The sequence below is a fragment of the Tiliqua scincoides genome, chromosome 3, assembly GCF_035046505.1.
Source record: "Tiliqua scincoides isolate rTilSci1 chromosome 3, rTilSci1.hap2, whole genome shotgun sequence".
NCBI classification, from domain to species: Eukaryota; Metazoa; Chordata; class Lepidosauria; order Squamata; family Scincidae; genus Tiliqua; species Tiliqua scincoides.
The window spans coordinates 95,041,912-95,057,614 of record NC_089823.1 but is presented as its reverse complement, the minus strand read 5'-3'; the positions used below and the strand labels follow the sequence as shown (position 1 = coordinate 95,057,614).

The following is a 15,703-nucleotide window of genomic DNA, read 5'->3' as shown; positions in this document are numbered from 1 at the left end:
TCTGGATGGTGGTTCTGGCACAGCGTCTAGTGTGGCTGAAAAGGCCGATTCGGGAGTGACAATCCCTTTCCACTGGGAGCAAGTGTAGTGTGAGGTATGTGACTGCATTTGGGGAAATGTTACAGATCTGTACTTTTAACAGGCTACTATATATACTTTTAACAATGATAGTAAATGGGGCTTACTCCTGGGAAAGTGTGGGTAGGATTGCATCCTAGGATTGTTCAAAATTGTCCTGCTTGATGATGTCACTTCCGGTCACGATATCACTTCTGGTGGGTTCTGACAGATTTTCATTCGAAAAAGTGGGTCCCAGTGCTAAAGGTTTGAGAACCTCTGCTCTAAGAACATGTAAGCATTAAACTGATGAGTGGGGAGAACTCACTTTGAAGATGCCATTTTCAGTGGCTTCCCTGTGACAAACATAATATGTTATTTTTAAGTGGTTCTTAGGATTATTTATTTATAAAATAAGGCTGCCCTCATGTTTTCAATTAAGAAATTTAAGACATGATACCTTGCTGCCACAATACTTTTCTGGAAAGCCTTCAAAATGCCACACATGCCTGAACACTCCTGAAGTATGCTTCCCATTTCAGTGATCTTGGCCCATATTTGTTGTTCGCTAGGTGGGAGGTATGAACAGAAGCAGCAAATCTTCCACAGCAAGATTACTACCATAAGGAATAATCTTTCATTCAGATAGATCTTCCTGATTAAAGGTATGCAAGAAATTCTCCTTGGTCCTCACGCAGAATAGCAAACTGAATGAAAACTTGCAGCCATGCAAGCAGTCCTATTTATACTAAAGAAAGATAGCCCATGTGGTGACCCAAACAGTAGCAACTCCCATTTACACACACTTTCTGTTGGTAGTACATAATGTGGTAACAATAAAATCTACATCACTGCACCATATGTTGCAAGGAAGAATTAAATAAGAGCATTGGTTCTCATTTGTCTGCATTTGCTGTCTACTTAAGAATGGTTAGTTATTAATATTTGAAAGAGGTCAGTACGAAAAATATGAGAGTCAAATGGCTGTGATATTTTTGAAAGAGACAACTAATACATATTGCAAAAGAACACACACAACACTTTTGTAGTATATATGCATATAATTTATTCCTGCTGGAAACCCCAAGTATGGTTTGGAAACAATGCTGAAACAAATGCTAAAAATGTTCAGCAATTAGAACTTGCAGTTTCCAAAAAAAAAAAAAAGCATAAATGGAGGTTTCAGGATAAGGCAGTAGCCTTTCTAAGACTAGACAACCTATATCGAAGACTTAACAGGACTGTGAATGTGTGCCCCAACTGCATTTTTGTCACCATAGCACCACATATCCCAGTTCAACAGTGTGATAGTTAGTGCAAAGACAAGGTATATATGTAATCGGCACTCAAGGTGGAGGTGAGGGAGAGAGATACAGCAAAAATAAATGAATAAAAGAAAACTCCAAAAATACTCAAAGTGGAACAGCACCACTGCAGAGTCTGGGATATCCCTCCTAGCCAACATGCTAGCAGAGGTGTTAGGTGAACACTTGCGATACTGTAGTTGCACAGCTTGGTAGTGGTCCCAACACTTTTTTTAAAGTTTAAGGGAAAATTTTATCCTCAGTAGAAAAAATTTATTGGGAAAACTTACACACATCTACAAAAGCAGAGAAGTGGGTTGCCTTTGAAACCTTAGACCAAATCAAACTCAAACTGTGTCATAAATTGCAGAGACATGGGAGGCAGGAACTGCATTATTACTCATTATTTGTATCCCAAGCAATAGCCATTGTTATTTGTATTCCAAGCTGCTGGTGACCCTCACACAACCTCATTCTATATAACAATTACAATGACAAAGTTACATATGCAATCATCAGGAAAGTAGAGTAGACATTGTCCAGGACAGACTGTGTGAAACTAATCTGCACGGTACACATCTATTAAGCCCAAAACCATAGTGGTCTCAAACCACAGACAGTTCAGTGTAGCCACTTAGGATCAGTTGTTAATCTTTAAAATGGAATTAAGTAACTTTTCTTTACCCTGGTTCTGGATTTTAGAAGCGATAGAAGAAACATGACTGTCATGAGGTTTTCCAGCAGCATAACCCTGACATAAAATTTCGTTCTCACCAAGTATCTAGAAACTGAATCAGGACATCCTTGTGGTTTCCAATTATTGTTCTTTTCATTTAAAAGACAGCTCACACCAAGTTCTTTCCTCAACAAGTTAGTATCCATGCAGCATATCACTAAGTCCATATTCCACTCTGAATTCCCAACCAAGTCATACAACAGAGATGGGCAAATGAAGCTAATGTATTTTTCTCCTATGCAAATAAATTGTTCATCTTTAAAGTTCTAAAAGGTAATTATAAGGGTGTAATTAAGTGGTCTGATTTGTAATCATTTATTCATGTGTTGGTTGGGAAATAACATCACACATTGCAAGCCATGGATAATAGCATACACTGAGGCCCTCAGACCACTGAAGGAAAGCCTCAGTTCAGTTGCAATGCAAAACCATGGCTTTCTGTAAATGAGTCTAAGAAAACTGTGGGTTCATTCACCACCACCCATCTCCTGTCTTGCATGTAAGAAGAGGATAGTGAAAACATTCATTTTTAGTTTAACAAACCATAGTTCCCCACTAAATATAGACTCAGGGAACTATAGCTTTTTAAGAATAGTTCTTATAGCTAGTTAACAAGCAACCATTCCCAGAGTGCATACACTGCAGGGAGCTGTGACTTACTCTTAAAGTGAAAGCAGAAGCATACAATGAAGACAAGTGTGGGGAGAGTACAAGAGTCTATGATTCTGTTTGACTCATTCACACAGTTCTAAACCAATGGTTTAGCAAGTTGTCCCCATCAATGTCCCCATAGATGGAAAGTCTCAGTGAACCATATTATTTGTGGCTTCAAATGTATAAAAGTTCATATAGCTATGAACTATAGCTATATGAACTTCATGGTTCAGCATTCTTATCAGAACTGGGCCACAGTCTTTAAATGTGCTGTGTCACTATGTTGTATACTGATGTAATCATTGTGAATCTCACTGATGCATTTAGTGCAGTGGCCCCCAAACTGTGGGTCATGATCCACCAGCAGGTCACAAGCCGATTTTTGGTGAGTTCCGAAGGCCCTACACTCACCTCTGGTTGCCATTTCTATCACTGTCCAAGACTCTGCTCAGCTGTCTTCAACCCTCTCCAGGTCCTGTTGTGCCATGTTTTCATTGCTCCGAAAGTGTGAGGACCAGGACTCGGCACAGGTTGCTGATCTTGAGAGCTTCAAACCTCTACAGACATTCGTCTCAGTAGGAACTACTATTGCCATAAATCCCTTATTTTAAGTGACCTCCATTTCATAAAGGAATGCGATTTATTTTACATCAGCTCTGTAGAACATCACTGACATGCCTTATTTCAACAGGAGTTCTGGCAATGAGAGCAGCAGCTAGTGGTGAATTTCAGGCCTTGCGCCAGCCACAATATATGGGTCATGATAGATGGTTGTGCTAAAAATTGGGTCACGGCGCTAAAACATTGGGAAGCACAGATTTATACACACACGCTTATCATTTTTAATTCTTATTGTCCTTCCGCAGTTTATGAGTGATTACAAAAATGAAAAATTAAAGCTGCAATCTATCTACTCTTACCTGGGAGTAAGTCCTATTGAGCTCAATACTAAAATTATTGACATTTTGGTACTGTTGCTACAGAGTAGAGGTATCTGCCATGCCAAGTTTACATAACAAATCCAGCCACAAATTGCCTTTTGTGATTCAAGGTAACAAAGAATATGATCTGTTCTGCAGTTTTTCTCAAACTGTGGGTAGGGACCCACTAGGTGGGTCGCGAGTCAATTTCAGGTGGGTTCCCATCCATTTCAATATTTTATTTTTAATCTATTAGATTTGATGCTACCATGGTATGTAACTGCATTTGGGGAAATGTTACACATTTGTACTTTTAACAAGTTACTATGTATATTCATTTAACAATGATAGTAAAATGGGACTTAATCCTGCGTAAGTGTGGGTAGGATTGCAGCCTAGGATTGTTAAAGATTTTCCTGCTTGATGATGTCACTTCCGGTCATGTCGTCACTTCCGATGGGTCCTGAGAGATTCTCATTCTAAAAAGTGGGTCCCAGTGCTAAATGTGTGAGAACCACTGAGCTAGAGGTATTTGAAAATGTTATTTACCTTACTCAGAAGTAAGACCATTGTGTTCTGTAAGACTTGGGCTGTTAACCTCTCTTACTTACCAGAAACAAACACCTCTATAGCTTTGTCATGAGAGATTGACAGTCACAATGAGTAATACTGGCTTGCCAAACTGTAGTACTGCTGCTGCTTCCAAGTCTCCAGATGACAATTTCACATTGTGAAGGCTCACACTTGCTTAGCTAGCTACTACAGAGTCACTTAAGAGAAGAATTTCAAAAATACTTTGTATAGTTATTTTTTTAATCACACCAGAATTTAAATTCATGCTTTCCCTCTGATGACTGTTAGTGGACCAATGACTATAGCAATCATGTAAAAAGTTAGCTTGTATCATCAGATGGCCACCACAGATCCACTACCAGAATAAATATCACAGTCCATCAATGAAGATTCAATTTACATATTAGACTTGATCGATAAGCCAAGGTGGTAGAATTCAGGATAATTCCACTTCTGACTGAACACATGCAACTGTCTTACACTGAAACAGACCATGGGTCAATCTCACTCGGTACTGTCAGTTCTGATTGCCAGGGGTAAACTCCAACCGATTGTTCCCAGGCCTGGCTGTAAATGCTAGGGACAGAACCTGGGGCCTTCTGCAGGCAAACATGCTTTGCTCTATCACTGAACTATGGTTCTCTCCTAGATGGGGATTCACTGCTAGTTAGGAGTCATTTTAGTAATCTTTCTCCACACAAAAAACACATTCTGCATGCAGTAACCCCACAAAGCAGGGACAGTACTGTGCTAAACCTTTCTCCCAAATGTGCTCATCTACTACCATGGACTGAGCGGTTCTGCATTGGGGAAGCATTCTAAAATATGAGCCTATACCTGCAGTCTAGGAAACACTGCAGATGAATCCAGAATGCTATCACACACGTTTACAACCCCACTCTGCATAATGTGTTTGGTTAACAGACAACACTTATTGATAAGGTTATCATTTCACTGGCATCATCTCCACTGAGGTTGTGATTTGCTACCTTTTTTTGAGAAGAGTACATTTAAGGTGAACAAGGCCACTGAAGATCACTATGGAAACCTAACTTGGTACCCTAGAACCCTTAGAATACAGCAGAATGCGAACAGCTGGGCCAATCTTGACTTAGTTACAGGGTTCGAGGAAACTCCTTGGAATATGTGCTACCCATGTGCCATTACATGGAACAGTATAACAATTAAGGAATCTTTAATGATATTTATTAACAAGCATGAGTTATGTTGCCAAGCAAAAAGTACCTTCTTTGTTGTTCTTCCAGCCAATCATTTGCCACATGCCATATGTTGTTTCCTTTCAGGTTTTGATACACTGACTCATGGAATCATCAGAGCCGCACACTTCCTCAAAGTGGCAATCTTGTAGGAAGTGTTTGTTTGCAGCACATGACACATTTGTCTCATTTGTGTACAAGGGATCTGAGTAAAAATAATGTTTGCAGCAGGGAATTTAAATACAAACTGTGCCAGTGAAATGTAGACACATCACTTCAAAGCACATGAGAATCTTGAACTATAAACATTTAACGTAAGAACTCCCTTCTGCTTTCAGTCCATAAGCTGAATTTTTATTAAACAGATGGGGGCAAAGGACACCCCTGTTCTTAGCAATAAGCACTTCCATTTTTTTTACTAGAGTTGCCATATGTCTGTGTTTGTGCTTTTTAATGGGAGGAGGGTATCCATTTTTGCAGAAATTAAGTTTCATTCAAGCAATAATTCCATTGTCCCCCAAATAGCATACCATACATCCAGTTCAGACAGTAAATCCAGTATAGATACACAGAAATCAGACTTACTGATTTCCACAGAACTTAAAGCAATTTCAGCCACCATAGGGAGAGACTGCACAAGGCAGATCACAACTGCAACATCTAAAGGATATTGAATAGTATGCCAAAGTTATACTTTGCTTCATAAGATCAGCCCCACTGGATCAGGCCATAGGTCCATCTAGTCCAGCTTCCTGTATCTCACAACGGCCCACCAAATGCCCCAGGGGAGCACACCAGATAACAAGAGATCTGCATCCTAGTGCCCTTCCTTGCACTGGCATTCTGACATAGCCCATTTCTAAAATCAGGAGGCTGCACATACACATCATGGCTTGTAACCCATAATGAATTTTTCCTCCAGAAACTTGTCCAATTCCCTTTTAAAGGCATCCAGGCCAGATGCTGTCCAGAGTTTGCAACTTTTTCTTCAGGTACTATGATTCAAGCACAATCCTTTGCACTTCCTTTCACTGTAACATCCTAGGTAGCACTCACTGCCAAGTACGCTTAAGGGTTTCAGGACTGGACTCTACTACCAGTGAGGTAAAGGGCAAGATGAAGCAGAAGGGAAATCCTAAAGATTTGAATGGCTATAACCAATCACATTGTGGATTAAGAACAGCTGGATCAACACCAGAGAACAAAATGTTATCACTTGGAATATGAACCTGTTATATTATTTCCACCTCCTATACACTGGGGAGATACACCTTGACTAAGATGTGGTCTTGCTCTAATGACAGACTCTCTTACCATCAGAATGGCCATCTGAAATTAGGGAAATCTCTAAAATTAATCAATGTTGAGATGCCAATAGGAAAACAGCCTACTGTCTGTTCCACTACTTACTTGCATACCTTCCAAAGCCCCTAGGAAGTGAGAGCTACCCTTAACTTAACCAGTGGTCTACTATGTATTATGCACCAAAACACATGGAACCGGAAGTACCCGAGAACTGACGACACACTGATATACTGATGAGTTGACCCTTGGTGGCAGAGAGGAGTTGCCATCAAGTGGAGTGTGGGAGGCGAAGGGCCAGAGAGAGACCAGACCGGGAAGGAATCCAGCTGGAACAAGGAGTTCTATGAAAGACTAGAACTAATCAATTGTAAAAATCCCTACGGGGGTTTAGAATTGCCTGCCTATGTAAACCGCCTTGGATTAAAGTCCGAGGAGAAATCTGACGACCAAAGAAAGGCAGTATATAAATACCTGTATAAATAAATAAATAAACCCTGTGAGACAATACAAGTCAGAATTTATCATGAAAAGAACACAAGCAAAAACATGTTCTCAGATAGGCCAGTAGGGAGTCAAGGAAAGGTGACTATAAAACGATTGTCTAAAGGGGGTTAGAATTAGCGCAAGTTCAGACACACAATGGATTTCAAGGACAAAGTTCAAACAATCAGCTGCAAGGGTGATGATGACTTGAGTGATGAATTGTCAATTGGGTGATGCACAAGCATGTGAATCAGACCTTAGTCCAGACATTAGCTAGTATAGGGCTTTTTTTTTTTTTTTACAAAAGAAACTTGCCAAAGAGCATGAAAATTCCAAATCCTATTTGAAGTATCCTGCAGTGATGTCATGGATATTTCAGAAAGCAATTCACAGCACAGGATGAAACAAAGGATACCCATATTTGAACCATTTTTTCTTTCTTTCTAATAATGCATATGAAATTACACAATAAATGCCTACTAATATCATGCATTTAGGAAAGATCTTCCTTCATTTGTGGAATCTGTAAGCAAGTTTTGCACATAATGTTGGTTGATCACTATTCTGAATGGGGCAGATTAAACAGCCTAGCACATTCTTTTTTGAATGTGCACCAGTTGAACTTTTACAAGACAACAGAACTATACAGGTGGAACCTCGGTATCCATGGATTTGGCATCCACAGATTTTAGTCACCACTTATATCAGGGTCCACCTTTAAATACCTTGTAACAAGGAAAAAAGCACCAAAATCTAATTTCCTACATTCACACTGTTAAACCGCACTGGTTGCAAGTTTTTAGGCGTTAAAGATAGCTTTAAAGATCCATTTCTGGGTTTCTTGCTCCTCCATTGTTGCCCCAGAGTGCATTGGTATAGACACTATACCAGGGGTGCCCAAACCCCGGCCCGGGGGCCACTTGCAGCCCTCGGGGGCTCCCAATCAGGCCCTCGGGGAGCCCCCAGTCTCCAATGAGCCTCTGGCCCTCCAGAGATTTGCTGGAGCCTGTACTGGCCCAACGCAACTGCTCTCAGCATGAGGACAACTGTCCTACCTCTCACCTGAGCTGTGGGACGAGGGCTCCCTCCACTACTTGTTGTTTCACGTCTGTGATGCAGCAGTGGCAGTGAAGGAAAGGCTGGCCTGGCTTTGTGCAAGGCCTTTTATAAGTCTTGAGCTACTGCAAGATCTTCATTCATTCATATCATAAATTCATTAATTTACATTTAACATTTGAATAAATTTACATAAATTCTTTTTTTCCCTGGCCCCCAACACAGTGTCAGAGAGATGATGTGGCCCTCCTGCCAAAATGTTTGGACACCCCTGCACTATACCATTCATCCACTAAAAAGGGTGGATAATGGAATCTAATTGAATAATTTCATTCTATTATTCCCCCCCCATCTAGTGGCTGAATGCAGTATAGTGTCTACACCAATGCATTCTGGGGCAAAAATGGAAGCAAAAGAAACCCAGAAGTGGGTCTTTAAAGTTATTTTTTCACTGATTTGGTATCTACTGATTTTAATCCACTGGGGGTTCCAGAACAGCACCCCAGTGGATAATGAGGCCGTGTATGCTGAATTGAAGTATTCTGGCAAAAGTTATCACATCATTTTCAGAATAAGGTAATATTTACTGAACAGGTTTACATTATATGATGGGTGTAAATTTGCTTTTGCAAGTGTCAACATGCCAAACTTTCTGTAATGGTAGTAAAAAAAAGAAAACAGAACTTACATCTCCAACTGGATTTAGCTTGTTAAGGGTATAACACTTGCCCTGTAACCCAGTACAATCAAAATAATACCGGAGAGAGTTTTAATCTACAACAGTGACATCTGTTGCTTACTTTCTAATGATGTGATTTGGAAGTCATTCAACAACCAAGTAAGAGCACATCTTTCAAACCAATTAAACTACCTTCTGCAATAGCCATACAGCAACTCCTTGCTATGAATAGCTGATAGAGAACTGAAGCATTTGCAGACTGGAATATGAAAAAAAAAACTTCACTAAACTTAGCATTATCATTTTATGTGCATTTTCTCAGGATCATTTTATAAATCATGCACAAAACTGGTCCACCAATAATGTTTACATAAAAACACTACACACATTTCCAACCTTGCTTGCGTATAGTTCAAAGTTGCTCAGAGACTTGAAGCTAATATTGTAGAACTTTCATTATCCATAAAACACACACTTTTCTATCTTTTCTATATTTTTCTATCTCACTGTGGTTGCCTCAGACAAGCTGTAAGGACTACAGAAACCAGTTTGTTCTAAGATCATACCGAACTGGGAAAACATAAGTGTGTGTGCTGCAGGAAGAAATGGCTCTACAAGAGAACTCTGCTGTGCCTGAAAAGTCATCCACTGCACATAACCTGAAGAAGATACATTTCGCAAACCGACCTCATACAATTAACCATGTGGCTCTCCCATTGGATAGGCACAATATCATGCCATTTCTATTATCAGCACCATGAAAGACCAACAATGGGCATATAGTACAAGCTCTGGAAATAGATCAGGAAAGAGGGAAAAAACACAGAATGAAAAACAGGAAGTGGAGGGTCAGCAGAAGAAGCAAGTAAATTTGTCCTCAGCATGTTATGGCAAGAAACCATCATTTTCATGTTAAGAAAGCAACAAATTCCTTGTGTCCTTGCCCAGTCTGTGTCGATAATCTGCCTCAAAGAGAAATTCCAGGATGGAACACAAGAGGGACCCTCCTAAAAAGCATGAAAGTAACAGAATGTCCAGAAAGTGCAAGACACAATGAATTAAATGAAGTTTAACTGAATCTTAGAAGAAATGCAAATGTCATGCATTTAAGCTTAACAATAGCAGTGCTGAAAAAGAGGAACAAAAAAACTGACATTTCACCATGCTGCATTGTGCCAACAGGAAATAGCATGAAAGTGGGTGGCCTCTGGAGCATTATGGGATGCAGGAATGACAGCAGTAAGAGGCAGTGGGATGGCAGTGAGATAAGAAGACACAATCAAATGCAGGTAGACAGCCAAGAGGAGACCCAAAAATGATAGCTGAAACGGGAATATTACAAAACAATAAATAGAAATGCATTAAGGAGCTGGCATATGAAAACTGCAATGAACCAACTGAATAGCAACGGGCAAACAGTTATACCTGCCGATGTGAATATGCCATTGCCAAAAATATTCTCAACCCCCTACTAATAGAAAAGTAATGTGCAGGTGTTAAGAGTGGCATGCTGACTTCTGGCTCAGTAGCAATACACATCATTGCATATGGCTGGTCACTGCTGAAAACAGAACATGGACTGCACCAGGGTGGCCAGGTAGTCAGCCACTGTCATTGGTGTACACCTCCACATTGATCCATTACTTCTGCCAGAGTGTACCTCATCCCCACCAGCATGGACCTCACTGTCGTTGTTCTCCTGAGCCACTGCTTTTTGTAGGAATCTTCCCCCTCCCAATGCCATCTCCACCCATCCACTTTAGAAGAAATGGTTGGGGAGGGCAGCAGTGTTTCCCACTGTCCTGCCCTGGAAAGGATCACAACAGTAGTGGCAACAGAGCTGGAGGATAAGGATATAAAGCCTCCCCCCACCTTTTCTAACACACTTCAAAGACAGTGTGCGAGAGAAGGATGGGGCAACTGGCTAGAACAGGCAAGTGCGGGACATCCCCTGTCAGTTTGCCAGCTTTCCCAGCTGGGGCAAGAGGCTCAGCTTGCTTCATGGATGAGCCACCACTGGACTAGACAGAGCTTGTTCTGATCCAGCACGGCAATGGTTATGTTGTCCCCTGTTCACAACTGAGGTACTTCCCTTGCATCCAGCTAGTCGTTTGCATCCTTACCTATGTCTTCTCTGCCAACAATCCCCTCTTTATCCTTGTAAGCCATTTCCATCCAGAAGTGGGCCAGTTATGAGGCCAGCTGAGCCCTTTGCTTCAAGTGGTGGGTTGGAGGAAGCAGCAAAATGGCAGTGGATTCCCTGCACCTGCCCATAAGCTTCCTGGGTCCACTGTCCCTTGCTTCCACACACTCTCTTTGAAACATGGGAAAAGTGAAGGAAAGGGGCTTAGCTCCTCATCTCCTAGGTTCACCATCACCACCACTGCCACAGCTGTGATCTTTTTCTTAAAATGTGGAAGTGCAGGACCTACGACTGTATTTAAAGGGATCATGTGAATGAAGGAGCTCTGGTGATAAAACCAGATGTCCCACACTTCTGCATATGAACAAGCCCATGTGAGGAGCATGGTAAGGAGGCAGTTATTCCACTTGCCATGGGTATAAAGCAGATCAATGTGGCTTGCATCCGTGGCAGGCTGGAGGGAATCCTCAAAAGCGGTGGCTGAGGATGTCAAGGATGGTAAGAAATGTGTTGGCAAGGTATACAACAATGGAGTTTTAGTACTGAAGCAGATTGGCATGGCAGTGCACACGGGCAGGAATGCTGCCATTTCAGGCAATGCACTGGTGCTGAGTCGCGCACTAGTGAAGAAGCGTTATGCTGGCATGTGCTGGACTGGCTTGGACAGCCCCTGTGCCCGCATCCCACTACGCACAGGACCCAGAAGCCACTAAAGCTGTCCCAGGTCTGCTGCCACTGCCTCTGCACTAAAACAAGAAAACACTCCTCACCATGCTCTTCACATGGTTTCTTCAAAGGCAGAAGTGCAGGACTTCCAATTTTATTTAAAAGGGCCACAAGAGCAAAGGCACTCCAGAAATAAAACCGGAAGTCCTGCACTTCCACTTCTGAAGAAACCATGCCAGGGGAGGTAAGGAGAGAGATGAACTACTTTCCAGTCGCTTTTAGTGGGAGGAAAGTGGATCAATGCAGCACATCTGCAGTGGGTTAGAGGGGGGTGGTGGCAGCAACAGATTTGGGGATGCCCTTTGCCCTCCCCACAATCTGCCGCTGAGGCAGCTAGCACCACCTTGCCTCATGGATGGGCTACCCACCAAACTGCCCCTGCTGTGACTTCTTGAAGTTCCCTCCCCTCCCCAGGCCGGCTGGCATTTTGCTCTTCTCCATTTCCCACTGGGTGCATTCCGCATCTGTCATGTACTCTCCAGCAAAAGAAACAGGGCAAGCGCGGGGTGCCCAGCCAGGCAGTGCCACCCTGGGGAGGAAGAGCCCAAGAGCCAGCAGCTGAAAAAGGCAAAGGGACGCTCCAGCCCGCTACCTCCCTGGCTCAGGCTGCAATCTTATCCACTTTCCTGGGAGTAAGCCCCAATGACTATAGCGGGACTTACTTTTGAGTAGACATGCAGAGGGCTGGGCTCTAAGGCCACAATCCTAGCCACACTTTCCTGGAAGTAAGCCCCACTGACTAAAACGGGACTTACTTCTGAGTAGGCATGAGGAGGGCTGGGCTCTCAGTCAGCACTTAGGGGGAGCTAGAGAACGCAGGCTGCCAGCCAGCAAGTCCTGCTCCGGGTGTTCGCCATCCCACGGGGCTGTGAAGGAAGTCCCCGGGCGGGCAGCATGCGAGAGGCGCCCCCACGTTCCCTTTGTTACTCTCCCGCCTTTCTTCCGCCCTCCCCGTACCTATTTTAATCCTGACGCTCTGGAACACCCGCAGCCCCTCTTCCTCCACGGCCATGGCTGGCAGCAGGCAGCGCCGCGGCTCTTCCGCCGAGCAAGAGAAGGAGGCCGGCTGGGCTGCTGCACCCGGGCGTGCGAGCGCGGGCAGGCAGGACCGAACGAGAGACGGAGACCCAGAACGCGCGCCGTGCCGCGCTGCCCCCACCGCCCCGTTCGGAACGCCAGAGAGAACATCTCCGACAGCGGCCGCCCCCACAGCCGCCGCCTCATTGGCCTGCCCGAGCCCGGGCGCAGCCCCTCATTGGACAGGCTCCGGCAGGCCGCTCCCCATTGGGTGAGGGGGAAGAATGAGAAACACGGGGAGATTTGTCACACAGACCAAACAGCTGGAGAGAACGCGGCGGGCAGCCTGACGCGCAGCGCAGCGCAGCCAGATGAATGAGAGCGTGTCGCGAGAGCCCCGCCGCCCAGCCTGCTCAGCGCGCCGCTGCTGTGCGCAGAGGACTTGCAGGCGCCCCGGGGCGCAAGCCTGCCACGCTGACTGACTAGAAGGGGACTTGCTTCCGAGGAGTCAGGCCTCGGGGTGGGCTCTAAGGCTACAAACCTAGCCACACTTGCCTGGGAGTAAGCTCCATTGACTATAACGGGACTTACTTCTGAGTAGACTGGCATAGGATTGGGCTCTAAGGCTGCAATCCTAGCCACACTTTCCTGGGAGTAAGCCCCACTGATTATAATGGGACTTACTTCAGTGTAGACATGTATATTGGGCTTCCAGAGAGCTAGAAATCAAGGCTGCAGTGGTCCTGATTTATGGGGCTGTAAGGCTGCAATCCTATTCATACTTTCCTGGGAGTAAGCTCCGTTGACTATAATGGGACTTACTTCTGAGTAGACTGGCATAGGCTTGGGCTCCTAATCCCAGATGAACTCACTGAGTGGCTGTGACTGTGCTGGTTTAGGTTCACTTCTGAGCCTCAAGCTTCTGTACAGAGCTTTCCTTCATCTGTGGTGTGTGCAGATGGGGCAGGCACATCGTGGCCAATTCTGACTGGTGCTATTCCTGCAGTTGCCACCAGCCCCCTCCCTCCCTCCCTCCCTCCCTCCACATGACATAGAGCCCAATCCTACTCAAAAGGTAGTGCCCTTATAGTTAATGGGGCTCACTCCCAGGAAAGTGTGGATAGGACTATAGTCACAATGTCACAAATCCTGGATAAAACCCTGGATAAAAATCTCCAGCAATGCTTTAGTAGTCTCCTGGTGGAGATGGATGTTGATTCCTCGCCACTCCAGACAAATCCTGAAGGGCTGATAATCTGTTGTACTAATGGTTGGCAACCTTCAGTCTCGAAAGACTATGGTATAAGCCTACAACACCCGGTATTCCCAAGCGGTCTCCCATCCAAGTACTAACCAGGCCTGACCCTGCTTAGCTTCCAAGATCAGACAAGATCAGGCATGTGCAGGGTAACACTGTTGTCAGTTAAAAGAGGTTTTTCAGAACTTCTGTGGAAAGGCTAGATTGCACAAGCCTACCTATTCATTTACAGCCTAAAACCTATGCATGTCTACTCAGAAATAAGATCCCATTAGTGTCAATGGGGCTTACTCCCAGGAAAGTGTGGAAAGGATTGGGCTGTTAAGTACCACCAAATTCTAGGCCAGTGTTTCTCAACCAGTGGTACAGGTAGCACCAGTGGTACTTGAGGTGGTGTCTGGTGGTATTCGCAAAACCCCTGGACACCTGCTGCCAGGCAGCAAGACCAGGATCATGATGTAAACAATCAGTGGTTGAGGCTTCGCAGGGAGGCGCTCCAAAGCATGCTTTTCTGCCCTTGAAAAGCCCTCCTGTCCACCCTGAGCCTCTACTGGTGTTTGTCACATTGCATCTGGCCTCCCAACCCAGAAGTAACTAGCAATGATGTCATCACCAGTTATTTCTGGTGGTACTTCAAATAGATGGACCATGTGAAGTGGTACAGCAGAGGACAAACCTTGAGAAACACTGCTCTCGGCATCCTCCTGCCAAATTATTCCAGCAACAGCAGAACGTGTGAGATCCTAACAATTGCTTTTCTTGCTTTTGCAATCTAGGTCACAGGTAATGAAAGAAGCATGCCAATTTCAAGATATTTAAATTTAATTCCCCACCCAAGCTTTGTTAACAGCAGAGTGTTTTGCACTTCCAGAAATCCTATAAGATCCTATATCTATACTTAAATAATATAGGATGTATGTTTTCAAAATTCCTATTAATGACTCTCTACATTTAATTTCTATCTCTTATTAATCACTCCCTGCATTTAATCTCTGCATTTAATATATGCTGCTACAGCTACTCTCTGCATTTAATATGTGGGCTTCGAAAGGCTTCTTTTCCTTGCCAGCAGCCTATTACACAATAACTACTCATTTGTTACAAACAGGTTACACATTTTTGTTCCAGGTTGCACTTTTGTTGCAATCAATATCAAATTTTCCCACTCCAAAATGCAATATTTTGTGTTTGAGGCAATGCAGAATTATGTGGCGGCTTTGTGCTCTTGTTCTCTGCTGCAGGGGTAATCTGATCAAAGGGGGGGGTGAGGGGGAGCTCAGCAGCACAACTATCCCATAGAAGAAAGTTGTCACCCCACAGCAAAACTATGGTACACTGTAATGTTGCCACTCAAAACGGACTCATCAAGAATAGTGTGTAAAGGCTAAAATGCATGTAACTCAGCAAATGACAACCACAGACTTCTGTAATAATAGGGCAGATCAGCCAATTACTGTTTGAAGCTTTACCACCCCCAGACTCGTTGAGCATATCACCGTGCAAAGGGCAATGGTTTGAAAAGAGGCAAAATGTGCAATTTCAGTGTACTACATTTCAGAAATAAGTGGGGTGGAA

The 15,703-nt window shown here is 43.7% G+C and overlaps 1 protein-coding gene and 1 pseudogene across 1 annotated transcript in view; both read right to left on the bottom strand.

Moving 5' to 3' along the window:
• Positions 1 to 12,952, bottom strand: part of RASA3 (RAS p21 protein activator 3) — a 154,806-nt gene extending 141,854 nt beyond the window's left edge. The window contains exon 1 of the mRNA XM_066619056.1: positions 12,811 to 12,952. Coding sequence (XP_066475153.1) covers positions 12,811 to 12,865 — 55 coding nt within the window. The 5' untranslated portion in view covers positions 12,866 to 12,952. The remainder of the gene's footprint in view (positions 1 to 12,810) is intronic.
• A 1,223-nt stretch (positions 12,953 to 14,175) lies between these two features.
• LOC136647028 (5S ribosomal RNA) lies at positions 14,176 to 14,294 on the bottom strand (annotated as a pseudogene).
• Positions 14,295 to 15,703: the final 1,409 nt, after the last annotated feature.